Source organism: Heterodontus francisci, chromosome 28, assembly GCF_036365525.1.
Source record: "Heterodontus francisci isolate sHetFra1 chromosome 28, sHetFra1.hap1, whole genome shotgun sequence".
Taxonomy (NCBI): domain Eukaryota; kingdom Metazoa; phylum Chordata; class Chondrichthyes; order Heterodontiformes; family Heterodontidae; genus Heterodontus; species Heterodontus francisci.
The window spans coordinates 29,207,401-29,227,730 of NC_090398.1; the positions used below are offsets into that span (position 1 = coordinate 29,207,401).

Sequence of the window (20,330 nt, forward strand, 5' to 3'; positions counted from 1 at the left end):
AATTTGCCAATGATACCAAACTTGGAGATGTCAAAAACAGTGAAAATCAGGAGGCAAAAGAGAGGGAGGAATTTAAAACAATCACTCTGTGGTTAGCACCGCAGTCTCACAGCTCCAGCAACCCGGGTTCAATTCTGGGTACTGCCTGTGTGGAGTTTGCAAGTTCTCCCTGTGTCTGCATGGGTTTTCTCCGGGTGCTCCGGTTTCCTCCCACAAGCCAAAAGACTTGCAGGTTGGTAGGTAAATTGGCCATTATAAATTGCCCCTAGTATAGGTAGGTGGTAGGGAAATATAGAGACAGGTGAGGATGTGGTAGGAATATGGGATTTGTGTAGGATTAGTATATATGGGTGGTCGATGGTCGGCACAGACTCGGTGGGCCGAAGGGCCTGTTTCAGTGCTGTATCTCTAAACTAAACTAAAACTAAGTCCCCTGGTCCTGATGGCCTGTGCCCGAGCGTCTTTAAGGAAGTGGCTGCAGAGATAGTGGATGCATTGGTTTTAATCTTCCAAAATTCCCGAGATTCTGGAAAGGTCCCAGTGGATTGGAAAAAACACGAGTATAACACCTCTGTTCAAGAAAGGACAGAAAGCAGGAAACTACAGGCCAGTTAGCCTAACATTTATCGTTGGGAAAATGCTAGAATCCATTATTTAAAGAGGTAGTAGCAGGACATCTGGAAAAATCACAACACAGTCAGGCAGAGTCAACATGGTTTTGTGAAAGGGAAATCGTGTTTGACAAATTTATGAGAGTTCTTTGAGGATGTAACAAGCAGGGTGGATAAAGGGGAACCAGTAGATGTAGTGTATGTGGATTTCCAAAAGGTATTCGATAAGGTGACTCATAAAAGGTTACTGCACAAGATAAGAGCTCCTGGTGTTGAGATGATATATTAACATGGATTGAGGACTGGCTAACTGACAGGAAACAGAGAGTCGGGATAAATGGGTCATTTTCAGGACGGCAAACTGTAACTACTTACAATCGATATGAATGATTTTGATGAAGAGACCAAATGCATTGTAGCCAAATTTGCAAACACTATAAGTTTATTCCTGCTAAAGTGGACAACCTCACATTTTTCACATTATACTCCATCTGCCAGCAGGAATACAATTATTTACATGGAGAGAGACTGCAGAATGCTGTGGTCCAGAGGGACCTGGGTGACCTTGTACATGACTCACAAACAGTCAGCATGCAGGTACACCAAGTAATTAGGAAGGCAAATGAATGTTGGCCTTCATTGCAAAGGGGATGGCATATAAAAATAGGCAAGTCTTGCTACAACAGTACAGATCATTGTTGTATCCGCATCTGCAGTACTGTGTACAGTTTTGGTCACCTTATTTAAGGGGGGACACACTTGCATTGAAAGTAGTTCAGAGGCCACTAGGCTGATTCCTGAATGAGGGTGTAGGCCTGAAATGTTGGTCAAGTAACACTTTGTACCCAGCATGCTCTAAGGCAGCTAAACATAAGCACAGAACTTAAGAGTCATAGAGAGATACAGCACTGAAACAGGCCCTTCGGCCCACCGAGTCTGTGCCGACCAGCAACCACCTATTTATACTAATCCTACATTAATCCCATATTCCCTACCACATCCCCACCATTCTCCTACCACCAACCTACAATAGGGGCAATTTACAATGGCCAAATTACCTATCAACCTGCAAGTCTTTGGCTGGTAAGCTAACAGACATGTCAAAGCTTATGGTTAGGGATATGTGACCATGAGACCAAAGTGTTGAACAAGAATAGATAAAAGAGGAACAGATATAGGTGGCTATTGGAAACAAGTCTGGACTTCTGTTCAGATGGCTAAATGGCTAATGTTGTCCAAAGATGAGATAATGCTTGAAGATTTGTGCAAAACAAGATCATGTGAGCCATGGGTTGAGCAAGGAGCCTTCAAAGAATATATAAGGGTTAACACTGGAGGGTATTCTCAGCGAGAACCCGGGAACAACTCTCGAAGACAGGACCCTGAGTCTGGAGGCTCAGTGATCAACCGTGACAAGAGACTGATCACCTCTGTGTTGACGGGTAGTATCTTGTACAAGAAGTGAGACTTGTACTTATTTGGTGTCTAAATAAAACTGTTGTAAGCTTTTGTATGCTTTAAGTGATTCCAGTAGTAATAAAGTGAAGTGATGCGATACTTAGGTTTTAGTGTATCTTTGTCTGTCACATCAGTTGATACCCTACAGAGAAAAAGGGTCAACAAGGGGTTTGTCTGATGAGGAAAGGTTGAGCAAGTTGGACGTATACTCATTGGAGTTTAGAAGATTGAGATGTGATCGAATTGAAAAATATAAGATTCTGAGGGGACTTGACAGAGTAGATGCTGAGGGGATGTTTACCCTAGTGGGGAATGTAGAACGGGGTGGGGGGGTCGGGGAGGGGGTGGGGCACAGTTTCAAACTAAGGGGCCTCCCATTTAAGACGGAGATGAGGAGGAACAACTTCTCTGAGGGTTGTTAGTGTTTGGAACACTCTTCCCCAGAGAGCAGTGGAGGCTGGATCATTGAATATATTCAAGGCTGAGTTAGACAGGTTTTTGATTGACAAGGGAGTCAAGGTTTATTGGGGGCAGGCAGGAAAGCAGAGTTAAAACCACAATTAGATCAGTCATGATCTTATTGAATGACGGAACAGATTCAAGGGGCTGAATGGCCTACTCCTGCTACTATTTCTAATGTTCTTATGAGGATGATACCAATCGCCTGCATCAGGACATAGATAGGCTATCAGAATGGGCAAACAAATAGCAGATGGAATGTCATACAGAGAAGTGTAAGGTGATGCATTTGGCAGAAGAGATAGGGAGAGGCAACATAGACTTAATGGCACAGTTCTAGAATTTGCAGGAACAGAGGGATCTGGGGGTTCATGTGCCTGTATCTTTGAACGTGACAGGACATATTGGGAGAGTAGTTAACAAAGTTTATGAGATCTTGGGCTTCATAAATAGAAGTATTGAGTACAAAAGCAGGGAAGTTATGTAGCATCTTTATAAAGCTCTGGTTAGGCCACAATTGGAGTATTACGTCCAGATTTGGTCACCACACATTCGGAAGGATGTGAGGGTCCCCGAGAGGGTGCAGTAGAGATTTAACAGAACAATTCCAGGGATGGGGGATTTTAGCGACAAGGTTAGATTGGAAAATCTGGGGTTGTTCTCTTTACATCTGAATTAGGAGCAGGAGAAGGCCACTCAGCCCCTTGAGTCTGCTCCACCATTCAACATGATCAAGGCTGATCTCCTGCCTACCCTCAATAACCTTTCACCCCCTTGCGTATGAAGAGTCTATCTACCTCTTACTTAAAAGCATTCAAAGACTCTGCTTCCACCACCTTTTGAGAAAGGAAGATCCAAAGACTCTCAAACCTGAGAGAAAAAAAATTCTCATCTCTGTCTTAAATGGGTGACCCCTTATTTTTAAACAGTGACCCCTGATTCTAGATTCTCCCTCAAAAGGAAACGTCCTTTCCACATCCACCTTGTCAAGACCCATCAGATTCTTATATGTTTCAATCAAGTCGCCTCTTACTCTTCTGAACTTCCAGCAGTTACAAGTCTAGCCTGTCCAGCCTTTCCTCATAGGACAAGCCACCCATTCCAGGTATTACTCTAGTAAACCTTCTTTGAACTGCATCCAATACATTTCCATCCTTCCTTAAATAAGGAGACCAATACAGTACACATTACTCCAGATGTGGTCTCAACAATACCCTGTATAACTGAAGCATAACCTCCCTACTTTTGTATTCAATTCCCCTCACAATAAAGGATAACATTCTATTAGCTTTCCTAATTACTTGCTGTACCTGGATACTAACTTTTTGTGATTCATGCACTTGGACACCCAGATCCCTCTGCATCTCCGAGCTCTGCAATCTCTCACCATTTGGATAACATGTTTCTTTTATTCTTCCTGCCAAAATGGACAATTTCAGAATCACAGAATTGTTACAGTGCAGAAGGAGGCCATTCAGCCCATCGTGTGTGCATAAGCCCTCTGAATGAGCAATTCACCGAATGCCAGCCTCCTGCAAATCTTTCCTTTCAAGTATTCCCTTTTGAAAGTTATGATTAAATCTGCTTCACTGTCATTTCAGGCAGTGCAATCCAGATCACAGCAAATGACTGTGTAAGACACTACTTCAGCCTCAGCTGGAGTATTGCGTCCAATTCTAGGCACCACACTTGAGGGAAGACGTGAGGGCTTTGGAGAAAGTACAGAAAAGATTAAAAAGAATGGTTCCAGGGATGAGGAACTTCAGTTATGAAGATAGACTGGGGAAGTTAGGACTGTTTTCCTCAGAGAAGGCAGAGAGGTGATTTGATAGAGGTGTACAAAATCATGAGGGATCTGGACAGAGTCGACAGAGAAAAACTGTTCCCAATTGTGAAAGGATCTCGAATGAGAGGGCACAGATTTAAAGTGTTTGGTAAGAGAAGCAAAAATGACATGAGGAAAAACTTTTTCACACAGCGAGTGGTTAAGGTCTGGAATGCGCTGCCTGGGAATGTGGTTGCAGCAGGTTCAATTGAAGCATTCAAAAAGAAAATTAGAGAGTTATATGAAAAGGAAGAATGGGCTGTGTTATGGGGAGAAGGCAGGGGAATGGGACTGAGGGAGTTTCTCTTTCAGAGAGCCAGTGAGGACATGATGGGCCGCATGGCCTCAGTCTGCACTGTAACAATTCAGTGACTCGGTAAAAAGATTTGCCTCACCTTCTCCCTGATTCTGTTGCTAATTATCTTAAACCTGTGTTTTCTGGTTATGGCCCCTCCCACCAGTGGAAACAGTTTCTCCCGATCTGCTCGATCAAAGCCCTTCATGTTTGTAAGACTAAAAAAATGGAACATTTTATCAAGAGAACTTGCCCTGTAGCTCACTGGACTAGTGCTTGTAAAATCCAGTCCTACAGCAGTTCTTAAAGGGCTGTAGATTTTTACAAAAGGAGAAGTTTTCATTGTACATAATGACACAGTGGAGACATGTGGGCAACACTATGTCCTTTGATGTTAAAGAGTTGGAGTTCGTGCAGGAAGTGCACTAAAGGAGGATGGTTCTACTTGAGATTGAGTGTCACCCTTCAGTAAAAGCACAGTCGGCAGCTGCATGAAGGGAGGTTGTCAATTGAGCCAAAGTAGTTCCCCAGGTGTCTGGAACATGGCTGTAAATGAGGACGAGGTGTGTTGGTGTCAAGAGAAGGTGAAAGTAAATATCCTTCACCAGGGCCGGATGGATTGTATCCCGGGTTGTTAAAGGAAGCCAGGTAGGAAATAGCTGATGCACTGAGGATCATCTTCAAATCCTCACTGGATACGGGCGAGGTGCCAGACGACTGGAGGTCTGCGAACGTTACACCATTGTTTAAAAAGGGTGCGAGGGGTCGGCCTGATAATTATAGACCACTCAGTCTGACCTCGGTGGTGGGTAGATTATTAGAATCAATTCTGAAGGACAGGATAAACTGCCACTTAGATCAGGGATAGTCAGCATGGATTTGTTAAGGGAAGGTCATGTCTTACCAACTTAATTGAATTCTTTGAGGAAGTAACAAGGAGGTTTATATGGATTTTAGTAAAACATTTGATAAGGTCCTACATGGCAGACTGATCAGTAAAATGAAAGCCCATGGGATACAGGGGAATGTGGCAGGTTGGATCCAAAATTGGCTCGGTGACAGGAAGCAAAGTGTGGTAGTGGACGGATGCTTTTGTGAATGGTAATCTGTTTCCAATGGCGTTCCACAGGGCTCAGTGTTGGTCGCTTGCTGTTTGTGGTATATATTCATAATTTGGACTTAAATGTGGGAGGCATGATGGGGAAATTTGCCAATGACACAAAAATTGGTCGTGTAGTTGATAGTGAAGAGGATAGCTGTAGACTCCAGAATGAAGTAAATGGTTTGGTTCAGTGGGTGGGAAAGTGACAAATGGAATGCAATCCGGAGAAGTATGAGGTAATGCACTTGGGGAGGGCAAATAAAGCGAGGGAACACACAATAAACGGGAGGATATTGAGAGGGATAGAAGAAGTGAGACACCTTGGAGTGCATGTCCACAGGTCCCCAAAGGTGGCAGGACAGGTAGATCGAATGGTGAAGAAGGCATATAGAATGCTTTCCTTTATTGGGCAAGGTATACAATTCAAAAGCAGGAAAGTAATGCTGGAACTGCACAAAACGCTGTTTCAGCCACAGTTGGAGTATTGTATACAGTTCTGGTCATTACATTACAGGAAGGGCATAATTGCTCGGAGAGAGAACAGATGAGATTTGCTAGAATGTTGCCAGGGCTTGAAAGTTACAGGTATGAGGAAAGATTGGATAGGCTAGGGTTGTTTTCCTTAGAACAGAGAAGGCAGAGAGGTGATTTAATTGAGGTGTACAAAATCATGAGGGTCCTCGATAGAGTAGACAGGAAGGACCTGTTTCCACTAGCGCAGAGGTCAATTACCAGGGAGCACAGATTTAAGTGATTGGTAGAAGGATTAGAGGGACATGAGGAAAACTGTTTTCACCCAGAGGGTGGTGGGTGTCTGGAATTCACTGCCAGGAATCGTGGTGGAGGCAGAAACTCTCAATTCTTTTAAAACGTACCTGGACATGTACCTGAAGTGCTGTAACCTGCGGGACTATGGACCAGTCACTGAAAGGTGAAATTAAATTGGGAGGATAGTTTTCAGCCGGCAGGGACATGACGGGTTTAATGGCCTCCTTCTGTGCTGTAATTTTTCTGTGGTTCTTTGATCACATACATTCCTGGTCTGGTCCACCAATCACTGCACAAACCTCAGCTGGGAACCAAACACCTGAAGGATTTTGGATTTTTCGATGCCAGTTTTAAGGATTAATTACCTGCTAAAGGATCTGAGTTTGTTTCAGGATATTAATTTAACAAAGGAACTGTTAAATAGACTGATCAACAGCATGATGGTAAGGGTGACTGCATTCGAAATGTCTTATTCAGCAGACTGTGGGACCCGACTCCGCGCTGGTGGGTGAGGCGACCCGACTCCGCGCCGGTGGGTGAGGCGACCCGACTCCGCGCCGGTGGGTGAGGCGACCCGACTCCGCGCCGGTGGGTGAGGCGACCCGACTCCGCGCCGGTGGGTGAGGCGACCCGACCCCGTGCCAGTGGGCGGCTGGACCCTGAGAAAGCATTTTAACAGCAGCAGCCAATTCAGACTCTGCCCGAGCCAGGCAGGCAGACCTCAGCGATCGGGAGGAGAGAAAAATTCATCTTCCATCATTGGTGCTGTCGCCACGAGGGTGACCATTGTGAGCAGGAGACCTCTTCATGGACCATGGAGCAGCCATAAAGGAGGATTTACCTGGCACTCTCCCAATATCAGCGAGGGTGGGAGTTGCCTCTTCACTGGGCACTTAATTGCCTCAATTGGCTGCCCGGTAGGTGGCAGTGCCACTGAGGTTCCCGCTGCTGGTAAAATGCCCTGGAGAAAAGAAGGTTGAGAGGAGATCTGATAGAGATGTACAAGATTATGACAGGTTTAGATAACGGAGACTAAGAATATTTGTTCCCATTAGCTGATGGTACAAGGACTGGACAAAGTTTAAGTTTTTTAGCAAAACATACAGGGGGTACATGAGGAGTAACTTTTTTTTTTACAGTGAGAAACATAGAAACATAGAAAATAGGAGGAGTAGGCCATTCAGCCATTTAGCCCTGCTCTGCCACTCAAAAAAGATCATGGCTGATGGTCTAATTCAGTACTCTGTTCCCGCTTTCTCTCCATATTCCTTGATCCTGTTGGAATTAAGAAATACATCTATCTCTTTCTTGAATATATTTAATGATTTGGCCTCCACTGCCTTCTGGGGTAAAGAATTCCACAGGTTCACCACCCTCTGAGTGCAGAAATATCTCCTCATCTCAGTTCTAAATGTCATACCCCGTATCCTGAGACTGTGACCCCTGGTTCTGGACTCCCCAGCCATCGGGAACATCCTCCCAGCATCTAGCCTGTCTAGTCCTGTTAGAATTTTATCGGTTTCTATGAGATCCCCTCTCATTCTTCGAAACTCTCGTGAATATAGGCCCAGTCAACCCAATCTCTCCTCACACGTCAATCCTACCATCCCAGGAATCAGCCTAGCAAATCTTCATTGCACTCCCTCCATGGCAAGAACATCCTTCCTCAGATAAGGAGGTCAAAATTGCACACAATACTCCAGATGTGTTCTGGATAACTGCAGTAAGACATCCTTGCTCCTGTACTCAAATCCTCTTGCAATGAAAGCCAACATACCATTCACCTTCCCAACTGCTTGCTTTCAGCAACTGGTGTCCAAGGACACCCAGTTCTCATTGCACCTTCCCCTTCCCCAATCTATCATAATTCAAACAATCTGCCTTTTTGTTTTTACAACCAAAGTGGATAACCTCATATTTATCCACGTTATACTGCATCTGCCATGCATTTGTCCACTCACCCAACTTGTCCAAATCACATTGGAGCCTCTTTGGATCGTCCTAAGAGCTCACATTTCCCCCCAACATTGCGTCGTCTGCAAACTTGGAAATGTTACATTTAGTTCCCTCAAAAAAGTCATTAATATAAATTGTGAATAGCTGGGGCCCAAGCATTGATCCCTGCGGTACCCCACTAGTCAGTGCCTGCAACCCGGAATAAGACCCGTTTAATCCTACTCTCCGTTTCCTGTCTGTCAACCAATTCTCAATCCATGCCAGTATATTACCCCCTATCCCATGTGCTATAATTTTGAACACTAACCTCTTATGTGGGACCTTATCAAAAGCCTTCTGGAAATCCAAATACACCACATCCACTGGTTCTCCCTTATCTATTCTACTAGTTACATCCTCAAAAAACTCCAGTAAATTTGTTAAGCATGATTTCCCTTTTGTAAACCAATGCTGACTTTGTCCAACCCCGTTTATGCTTTCCAGATGTTCTGCTATCACATCCTTTATAATAGACTCCAGCATTTTCCCCACTACTGATGAAAGGCTAACTGGTCTGTAATTCCCTGTTTTTTATCTCTCTCCTTTTTTAAACAGTAGGGTTACATCTGTAGGAACTGCTCCAGGGTCTACAGAATTTTGGAAAATGACCACCAATACATCCACTATTTCCAGGGCCATTAATAAGTAGTAATGACTTGGAACTCACTGCCTATGAGGGTGTTGGAAGTGGAGATGATCAATGATTTCAAAAGAGAATTGGATCGGCACTTCATGGAAATAAACTTGCAGGACAATGGGGATAGAGCAGGGGACTGAGTGAACTACAATACAGAGAGCTGGCATGGACTCAATGGGTCAAATGGCCTCCTTCTGTGACATAAAGACTCTCGAATGAGAATGTGGAACCTGCTACCACAGTAGGTATTTGTGGTGAATAGTTTATATACATTGAAGGAGAGTCTGGATAATCAGATGAGTGAGAAGACAATAGAGAGTTATGTTGATAGAATTAGATGAGGAAAGACGGGAGGAGGCTCGAGTGCAGCATAAATGCCTGCATGGACTGGTTGGGCCGAATGGCCTGTTTCTGTGCTGTATATCCTATGTAATACAGTACTGTCTGTGTGAAGTCTTTAACTGTCCCTCAGTCTGGTCTCATTACCTGATGATCGGAATTACCCTCCTGGAGATTAGTGACCAGCCTCGTCATGTTTGGGGAAAATGGTCTCATTTCTGTCACTTCTTAAATCCTGGATTTTATGGGAATGGGGTGATTTCCCCTGAATTAAATGATAAAACGGTGATTTCCTGTACTTTTTACTCTGTACAGTAGATCAATCTGTATAATACCTGGGGTGAGTTATATTGTGAAATGGTGCTAACTGCTGCTGTAAAATCCATTCTCCCAGGAGTTTATATAACAAGGAGAATTGATTCTGTCCCATTGTAAGTTTTAAATGTGCCTGTGCTCCTATTTTACAGGGGAGGGGAGTCTCTCACTTTATTCCCCATTAAACTGGCACTGCATTTATTTCAAGTGTAACTGGTCTGACAGTTTTTGGGGAATCTTTGGGAGTTCCCTTCCTGATTGGGGCCTCACGCACAGGGGACAGATTATGGGAAATCCCTGGGTTCAGGCCCCAGGTTTTTCCCAGGAGCTGCTGCTGTGAGGCCCCACCACTGACCGGTGTGTGTCTGTACTCTGGGGTTAATACCCCACAACACGTTAGATTGGAGTCTTTTTATCAGCAAGTTTAACCTCCCAAATGTCACTCTTTAATGTTCAGGACTGTGAATAATTCTAAACATTTACAGCTAAAATAATTCCTGCTTCCCCAATACTCCCAATCCAGGAAACGTCTCCCTCGACATACACATCCTGCATGGGATTGGATTAAATATCTAATGTTAATTATTTAAACTCAGGTTTCTGTCCTGTTTCTAGTTAAAATGCTGGATGTGGAAAATATTTGACATTAATTTTCTGTTCTGCTGGTTTATATTTTATATTTACATTTTGCTGTCCAGACTTATTAATGATGATTTATTGTAATTGAATCAGACTCTTTCAGTGACCTGTATTTACTGATTCCATACAGATTGTAAAATCCCTGATGGTTCACAAGGATCCATTTTAGATTTTCCAGCCCTGATGGTAAAACTAAACAATCCTCTTATTATTTGTCATCGTTGTGTTGAATCTGTTTCTCTCTGGTTTAACTGAACTGCAGCCGAAGGTTAACAGCTAAAGCTGTGCAAGGTATGATGGGAAAAGTTGCCAGCTTTACACAAGGAGAAGGAGCTGTGAAGCAGCTGAAGTCATTATTTTCCAGCCTGCTAGGCAGTGGGTGATAAAACATTCGATGAGACTGTGGGATGCCGTGGTAACAAGGTTACAGATAAGAAGGAAGGCCAGCAGATGTATTTTGATTTTAAAACTAAGCAGACAGACGACTCCAGGCCCTGAGTGTACGTGACAAAGAACATTCGCAATGCTGGGAGAAACTGGATAAGAAGGGGAGGCGAGGAGCCCCGAAAGGAGAAGACCTGCAGGACCATCATGGAAAGGGAACCCTGAGTCCACTTCAGTGAAGAGAACCCATCAGAGGGATACTGATCACCTCACCTCACAACGGGTCGTATTGAAGTCCAAGCCGTGAGACTTGTGATTTATTGTAACAAGTAGTTTAACAAGTGAAATAACAAGTAGCTAAGTGATTTAAGTAACAATAAAAGTGTTTATACGAAGTATCTCGTGCAGGTGTCTTTTGTCCGCCACGACAGTTGACACCCGAGTTTGAGGGTCAACAGAACGGTTTCTTTCCCTTCATTACAGAGCAACAAGACAATCTGTGACTGTTCAACAGTTAGAGACAAATAAACAGTTACCTCAACTCCTGGAATTTGTGCAGTACGGGACTCAGCCGCTGGAGTCCTTCACACTGAATGTTGCAGCCATACAGATCAATGTTTTTTATGGTATCACAGAGACCAATAACGTGAGACAGGACGGCACAGTCAATTGGGGTCAGTTGCAATCCACTAAATGTAAGTATTTCAACAGATCCCACTGTGTCCTGAACCAGTGCTTTATTCTGAGACTCAAATAGGTAGTGCAATGTGTTCAGGAGCTTCCATTTACCAGTTACATTCATGTTTTTTCCAATCTGTCCTTTAACCTTCTCCTTCACCCAGTCAATCACTCGACAGGTTGTTTGATGAGGAAATTGACCCAGAAACTCCTCCAGGGGTCGAGCTGCCTGTGGGGAGGAGAGACCAGCAACAAAACGCAGAAATATCTCAAATCTCCCATCTTCCTCACTGTGAGTTTCACTGAGGAGATTCCAGATGTCCCCGGGATTTGGAGTCAGGAATTGTGCAAGTGCGGCTACAAACTCTTGGATGGTGAGGTGCGGGAATGTGTAAACCACACTCTGGACAGAATCATCTCTCTCCAAAAGTTCCATCAGGAATCCAGACAGGAACTGGGAAGGTTGCAGATTGTACTTGATCAAATCTCCATTTCTAAACACAATCTTCTTCCTGGAGACTCCTGTGAAGGCCATCTCACCGATCTTCAGTAACACATCACGGGGGTTTTCAATCTCTCGGCTATGGTTTTTCAGAATGTTGTAAATATAGTAGGAATATAGCTGGGTGATGGTCTTTGGAACTTGCTGCTGTTTCCTGGCTCTTTGTGTAAAGAAGGGACCCAGTGACAGACAGAGGATCGAGCAGTAGGAAGGGTTGTAGCACATGGTGTACAGGATCTCGTTCTCCTCCACGTGTTTGAAAACAGCTGCTGCCACCGTCTGATCTTCAAAAAACTTGTTGAAATATTCCTTCCGTTCATCACCAACAAATCCCAGGATTTCAGCCCAGACACTGATCTCAGCCTTTTCCAATAAATGTAATGCAGTGGGACGACTGGTCACTAACACAGAACATCCTGGGAGCAGCTTGTGTTGTATTAAACTGTACACAATGTCAGACACTTCACAGCAGCATTCGGGATCTGTGCACATGTACTGAGGTTCTGTATTTCTCCGATTGTCAGTAAAATCGATCGTGTCCTTGAATTCATCCAAACCATCAAATATAAACAGCAATCCCTCTGGATTCTTCCAGAGCTCTCCCAAAATATTCCCAAAGAAAGGATACAGATCCAGTATCAGATTCCTCAGATTTATTCTGTAGTTAATAGTATTCAAATCCTGGAATTTAAAACTGAAAACAAATTGAAAGTTTGGGTATATTTTCCCAGTGGCCCAGTCATAAACAATCTTTTGTACCATTGTTGTTTTTCCAATCCCCGGGACTCCACTCACTGCTGCTGAACTCCCAGATTTGGATTTTCTCTGGGAAAAACTGCTCTGGAACAATTGATCAGTTCGGATTTTTTCCAGTTCTTTCTGGAGATGTTTCTCTCTCCACTCTTCATGGTCTCGGCCTCTTGCCAGAAGCTCATGTTCGACAAGTGTCCGATCTCGAACAGTAGAAATGACCGTTAGCTCAGCGTATCGATCAACCAGCTGGAAAATCTTAACCTTCTCCTTTATTAGGATAGTGTTCACTCTCAGTGTTTCAGTTTGTACCCGGAGTGTTTCCTTGTGTTTCTGATGAACATCTTTAATTAGAACAGACAGGAAGTGGTTTTCAATGTTAGCTGTATTGATATAAAAACAACTTCTGAAAACATTTTATTATTCAATAAATGTTGCAAGATTTAATTCACAGCTTCAATAGAGGTGTGTGTATAAATTAAAACTCAGTTAATGAAAACCTCACTTGAAAGTGAACAATGGTGAAAAGAAGTTTTAAATCCTGATTTGATTCTAACATTTACTGAACATGGAGATGCCTACACAGGTGATATTTTCCCTCTGATGGTTAACATGATCTGTCCTGCCCTGTACAATTAGAAATCTCATTACAAATCCACACGTGATCCTGGTTATTAGACAGTAGAGATTCCATTGGATTCATTTTTAAAACCATCAGCAGTGTTTACCTTCTGTAAAAATGGAAAATTTGACATCGGACACAAGTGGGTTATACTGTGAATTGTCAGTAATCCCACTGTTATTGTATCAGACAATGAGCAGTTTATCTGGCTGGACATTGGCTCTCAGTTCAGCAACATATTAATTTAAAAATTCTCATTATTTTCAAATCCCTCCATGGCCTGGACCCTCACTATCTCTGTAACCACCTCCAGCCTGACAAAACTCTGAGGCTCCTGTGTTCCACCAAGGGTAGAGTAACACAGTTATGGCACTGGACGAGTGATCCGGAGATATGAGTTTATATACAACCATGGGAGCTGGGGAATGTAAATTCTGTTCAGTAAATAAATCTGGAATAAAGCTAGTATCAAGAATGTTGTTCATGAAAACTACCAGATTGTCATGAAAACCCACCTGGTTCACTAATGTCGTTTAGGGAAAGAAATCTGCCGTCCATCCAGTCTGGTTCCAGGTGACTACAGACACACAACAATGTGGCTGACTGCTGGCTGAAATGGCCTGGCAAGTTACTCAGTTCTATCAATTTGGTAAAAAAAAGTGTAAGCAGTATAAAACCAGACAAACCACCTGGTGCTGACGGAGGCTCCTGACACCACATGCATAACCAGCCCAGTTAACCCTGTAAACTCCTCTTCACCAACATCTTGTGCCAAAATTCAGAGAGCTGTCTCACAGACTAGTCAGGCAACAGCCTAAGATATTCATAATCACAGAATCGTTTGTCGCTTCACCAGGTTGACACCTCATTTTGAGGTATGCCTGGTGCTGCTCCTGGCATGCTCTCCTGCACTCTGCATTGAACCAGGTTTTGTCTCCTGGCTTGATGGTAATGGTAGAGTGGGGGATATGCCGGGCCTTGAGGTTACAGATTGAGGTTGAGTACAATTCTGCTGCTGCTGATGGCCCACAGCACCTCATGGATGCCCAGTGTTGCATTACTAGATCTGTTCGAAAACTATCCCATTGAGCACAGTGGTAGTGCCACACAACACGATGGAGGGTATCCTCAATGTGAAGGCGGAACTTTATCTCTCCAAGGACTGTGCGGAGGTCACTCCTACCAACACTGTCATGGACAGGTGCATCTGTGGCAGGCAGATTGGTGAGGACGAGGTCAAGAATGTTTTTCCCTCTTGTTGGTTCCCCCACCACCTGCCGCAGACCCAGTCTAGCAGCTATGTCCTTTAGGACTCGGCCAGTTCGGTCAGTAGTGGTGTAACCGAGCCACTCTTGGTGATGGACATTGAAGTCCCCCACCCGGAGTACATTCTGTGCCCTTGCCACCCTCAGTGTTTCCTCCAAGTGGTGTTCAACATGGAGGAGTACTGATTCACAGTTGAGGGAGGGCGGTAGGTGGTAATCAGCAGGAGGTTTCCCTACCCAAGTTTGACCTGATACCATGAAACTTCATCAGGTCCGCAGTCGATCTTGAGGACTCCCAGGGAAACTCCCTTCCGACTGTATTCTACTGTGCCAACACCTCTGCTGGATCTGTCCTGCCAGTAGGACAGGACATACCCAGGGACGGTGATGGCAGTATCTGGCAGGTATGATTCCGTGAGTATGACTATGGTATGTTGTTGCTTGACTCGTCTGTGAGACAGCTCTCCCGACTTTGGCACAAGCCCCCAGATGTTATTAAGGAGGGCTTTGCAGGGTCGACAGGGCTGGGTTTGCTGTCGTAATTTCCGATGCCTCGGTCAATGCCAGGTGGTCTGTCCGGTTTCATTCTGTTTTATTGACTTCGTACAATAGGTACAACTGAGTGGCTTGCTAGGCCATTTCAGAGGGCATGTAAGAATTAACCACATTGCTGTGGGTCTGGAGTCACATGTAGACCAGACCAGGTAAGGACAGCAGATTTCCTTCCCTAAAGGACATTAGTGAACCAGATGGGTTTTTACAACGATCGACATTTGTTTCATGGCCATCATTAGACTAGCTTTTAATTCCAGATTTATTAATTGAATTCCCATTTCACCTTCTGCTCTGATGGGATTTGAACCCATGTCCCCAGAAAAATACCGAGTCTCTGGGTTACTAGTCCAGTGACAATACCACTACACCACTGCCTCCCCGCAGACAAGAAATAAGACTCATCGAAGACAGATTCTTAGAACAAAGGAATGAACCTTCGATACGCGACGATGTATCTGTGTTCCAGGAAAGGCTCACGAAGGCTTGTAACGTCGCTCAGGAACATCTTAAATCATCCCAAGCCAATATGAAAAAAATGGGCAGACAAGAATGCAAAGACCCAAAATTTTCAACTAGGGGATGAAATATTAGTATTATTACCTTTACAGGGTGAACTATTAAAAGCAGGTTCAGTATGAAGTGGTGAAAAGAGTGGGTATGGTAAATTACTTGATTGAAACCCGTGATCACTGGGAAAAGAATTGGCTGTTTGATATCAATATGTTGATGCAATATTACCACAGGGAGGAGGATAAACCAGTGCAGGTATGCTAGGTAATGGGGACTATTGAGAAGGAAAAGGATAGTGAGGATGAGGTAGAAGCAGGCCTAGACAATTTTCAGATTGAACCTCCTACTGTCCAGTTAGCTAATACAGAATGGCAAGGAAAATTGGACAACATGCTTTTGTACTTACAGACAGAACAACGTGAAGACCTAACAAGACTTTTCACAGCGTTTAAGAGTCCGTCGGGATAAGCCAGGATGTACAACCTTAGCCACACATGATGTGGATATAGTGGAATCCATTCCGATAAAACTTGTTATCTCTTGCCCCACCCCTGCTTTATTTGCTCAAAACCTATTCCATTTCTTACCTTTGCTAGTTCTGAGGAAAGGTCACTGACCTGAAACATTAACTCTGCTTCTTTCTCCACAGATGCTGCCAGACCTGCTGAGTATTTCCAGCATTTCTTGTTTTTATTTCAGATTTCCAGCATCTGCAGTATTTTGCTTTTATTTTAGCCTATAAAACACCATCCTTACCGCTTAAGTCCAGACAAACAGGCTCAAGTAAAAGCAGAAATCCATGCTGGAAAACAACGTAACTGAATGGAGTCAAAGCAGCTGGAGTTCACCAATAGTTATTAGTGTTTAAATCTGACAGGTCAACCCAACTTTGCATAGGCTGCAGAAAAGTCAATGCAGTAATGAAGGCAGACTCTTGCTCAATTTCTCGCTTGGAAGAATATTTACAGAGTGGGCAGTGCCATTTGTATTAGAGGTAAATTTGGTTCGAGAGATACTGGCAAATTCCTTTGACACCCCAAGCTCAGAAAGAAGCTGTTTTTGTTACAATGGACGGGATTTTCCAGTGTCAAGTGATACCACACAGATTACCGACTCAAAATAAAAATTCAGAGACTAGTGAACCCAGTAGTGGCCAGTGTACCTAACGATGCAGGTCATCTTGCTGAGGTGCTGGTCTTTAGGAATACTTGGAAACAACACATGGAAAAACCAGGAGACTATGTTTGAAGGTTGCAATTGGCTGATGGAAACAACCTTTGTAAAAAAAAAATGTTTAAACCAAAATGCTAGACTATAAAGATAAAGTTTATTGTTACAGCCTTATCATTTGAAGATTGGACACATTTTGGGGGGAAAAAACGACGTTATCGCCGATGCTTTGTCACAAATTTAACCTTATTTCAGTTCCAGGAGCAACAATGCTACAAAGAAAAATTGTGTTAACGACCAGTAGAATGAATGATGGGTATGAATGCGAAAATGTGTTTATACTGTTGGCGTTTCATTTCACCAAGGGCGGAGGTGTTACAAGTGTTTTATTTTTCAAAAGAAAACTTCGAGTTTTGTGTTTTGAAAGACTAGGAGAAAAAGGGATTTCTCTCTGAGAACACTGAATGCTGAACTGGGTGGGTATAGATTGCAAGGCAACCTGTTTCCAAACAACAGCAAGGGAACTGACAGGTCACCTGACTTACTGTTAAGAGTTCAGTTTCACTTTTGCTTTGTGAAAGACCAGTGCTGGACAGGCAGGAGGCAGAACAAACTGGCAGGCAGTTGTTTTTTTTTGTTCGTTTTTCTTTTTGCAAACCAGAGAAAGACCTCTCCCTGAACAGAAGACTTGTCTCTCTTAAGAAAGGGAATCCTACATCTGAAATAAAAGCAAAATACTGCGGATGCTGGAAATCTGAAATAAAAACAAGAAATGCTGGAACCACTCCGCAGGTCTGGCAGCATCTGTGGAAAGAGAAGCAGAGTTAACGTTTCGGGTCAGTGACCCTTCATCGGATGAAGTTGTGGCTGTGTTCTACCTGGAGAGAGAAAAACAGCCCTGGAGAGGAAAAGACCCAGAGAAAGAGGAGTTGCTGCTCTCTATGGAGAAAGGCTCCTTTGCTAAGAGGAAGCCCTGCATTGTTAAAGGTAGCAAATTGCTATTGCCTCCACGTTCTGGAAAATCTCTGCCTCAAGAGTGATTCCTGTTCTTTGTGTTTTGGGAGATCTTGAAATTTCAAGAAAGCTTCTATTGCTAGACTGTTACTTTAAAATTTAGGTAGAGCTGTTGCTGTATCCTTTGCTGAAAGACCCGTTTGACACCTTGCACGCCTACCCATCACAGACTGTTCATCAAACCCGCCTGGAGAGACTTCGAGTAGCATCTGACTATTCGATTCTGGGATCCCTCTCCGATCTAGAAATATCCTACCAGCCCATGACCACCAACTATCTCATTATTGCTAAGAAATAGTTGAACACCAAAAAGCTTTTTCCCCCAGTTAACTGATTTTTGAATGCATGTGTGTGTGCATGAGGGCTAGGAAGAATAAGAAGTTATAAAATCTTTTTATATACAAAGTGATTGATGACAACGCTACGTCATCAGAATGCGCCGCGGTGCGCACATGCGCACACGGTCTCAGGCCCTCTGCGCATGCGCTGCGGTCCGGATTGCCAGGACCAGTTTGTGCAGGCGCAGATGACGTCATCACGAACGTCATCTTCCTCGGGGAACACGCCAGGTTGGCCTTTGCGCATGCGCCAACTGGTCCTGGCAATCCGGACCGCAGCGCATGCGCAGATGACCGGAGCCCGTGTGCGCATGTGCGTCAATCTTCCAAAAGCTTCAGCGCGAGTTTTTGAAAATGGAAGGAGGAGAGGTTTCGTCGGGCATTTTAGCTCAATTATTTAGTCATTTTGGACATTTGCTTCATTTTTATTAGACAGAGGAGATTGTTCCAAGGTAAGTTGCTCTGAAAATACATTTCAAGGGAGGGCAGGGAGGGAAGGGAAGGGAGGGAAGGAAGGGAGGGAGGGAGGGAAGGAAGGAGGGAAGGGAGGAGGGAAGGGAGGAGGGAAGGGAGGGAAGGGAGGGGGGAAGGGAGGTCGGGGGGGAGCAGCGGAGCGGCAGGGGAGTGCCTTTTTCTGTGCATGCGCCATAAACACAAGGACTGGCTGATGAGATGGAGCCAATTAATTTGCCCAACAATTGCCCGGAAGCACCTTCGGATGGAGGTGGCCACGCGCTGAACATCAGTCATGTGCCACAGTCCATGGATCCTGAGCGTTTCACCCCCTGGCCTAATGATCTGATGGACCATACATACGCCTGCCTGTTCAAAGCTCCACTACCCGCACCTGCGGTACCCTCTCCTTGCTGTTCAGTTACACAGTCACCTGTTCCTACACCCATCCAAGCAGTGCACATGGACACACAGTCACCTGTTCCTGCACCCATCCAAGCAGTGCACGTGGACACACAGCCACGTTTCCCCATCCGCCCTTGAAACAACCATGCAGAGCCTTGTGAGACTCCGCAATTGCCAGCTGCTGCCTGTCAAGCAGAGAAGGCATCCAAAGGGGTCAAGCACTTGGGGAACATTCAGCAAGAAGAGACTGAGCACTAAAAGAAACAAGCATGCCGTGTCCAGTGGTAGCACAAATGTGAATGCTCTTGCTGCGTACACAACTGGTGAGGTGGGAGTGCAGCCACACCATTCTCCATCCTCAGTGTTGCTTTAAGGCAAAGGTAGATAAGAGTGAAAGAAATGGAAGATGATGCTGATAGTAGTAGGCAGGATTAAATGAGAATGGATGGGAAGGCGCACGAGTAGCATAACCACTAGCAGGGATCAGCTGGGCTAAATGGCCAGCTTTATGTTCATAGTCCAAAAGAAATGTGCTTCTTTTTCCAGCGCCCTCACATCATTCATGTTTTCCCTGAGAGCAGCATTGAACCATCACGAGATAGGGGCAGTTACATCATCCTGACTCCTACAGCTGAGATGGGTACTAAGTGATTCATTGGCCTATACTGCAGAGCATAAAGCATGCGCAACAGTAATTTCATTGGAGGGAGGGAAGCTCTGACACTGATGTTCTTTCGTTATTTCCTTTCATGTAAAATGTGCCCTTGAGAAAACAATCCTTGACACTTAAGGACGGCATTCCAGCAAAGGAGGCAGTGCAGGAGAGGACGCAAGGATGTGCTGATTCCTGCATCTGAGGTGGGTAATAAGTGCTTCATTGGCGACGTTATCAATTGGTGCCTTCACTGCAGAACTTAAAAAGGTGTGCACAACAGTAATTTCAGTGGATGGAGGGAGGCAAGCTCTGACTCTGATTTGCTTTATTTCTTTTCATGTAAAACATGCCGTCGAGAAAACAATCCTCGAGACTTACGGTCAGCATTCAAGCAACGAAGGCAACTGGATCATGCTGCGGAGCTCATCACGATGTGGAAAGGAACGTTGCATTTATGGATGAATTGGGAATGCACATTGGGATGCGCTTGGGGAACATTCACCAAGAATAGACTGAGCTCAGACTCTTGTGACTTTGCCTTCTTCACATGGACAATACAGTAGTGGAATAGAGAGCCAAGCGTTTA

At 44.3% G+C, this 20,330-nt stretch overlaps 1 protein-coding gene across 1 annotated transcript in view; it reads right to left on the minus strand.

Moving 5' to 3' along the window:
* LOC137385166 (NACHT, LRR and PYD domains-containing protein 3-like) overlaps positions 1-20,330 on the minus strand; it is a 96,855-nt gene that overhangs the window by 35,431 nt on the left and 41,094 nt on the right. The window contains exon 6 of the mRNA XM_068060132.1: positions 11,364-13,101. Coding sequence (XP_067916233.1) covers positions 11,364-13,101 — 1,738 coding nt within the window. The remainder of the gene's footprint in view (positions 1-11,363; positions 13,102-20,330) is intronic.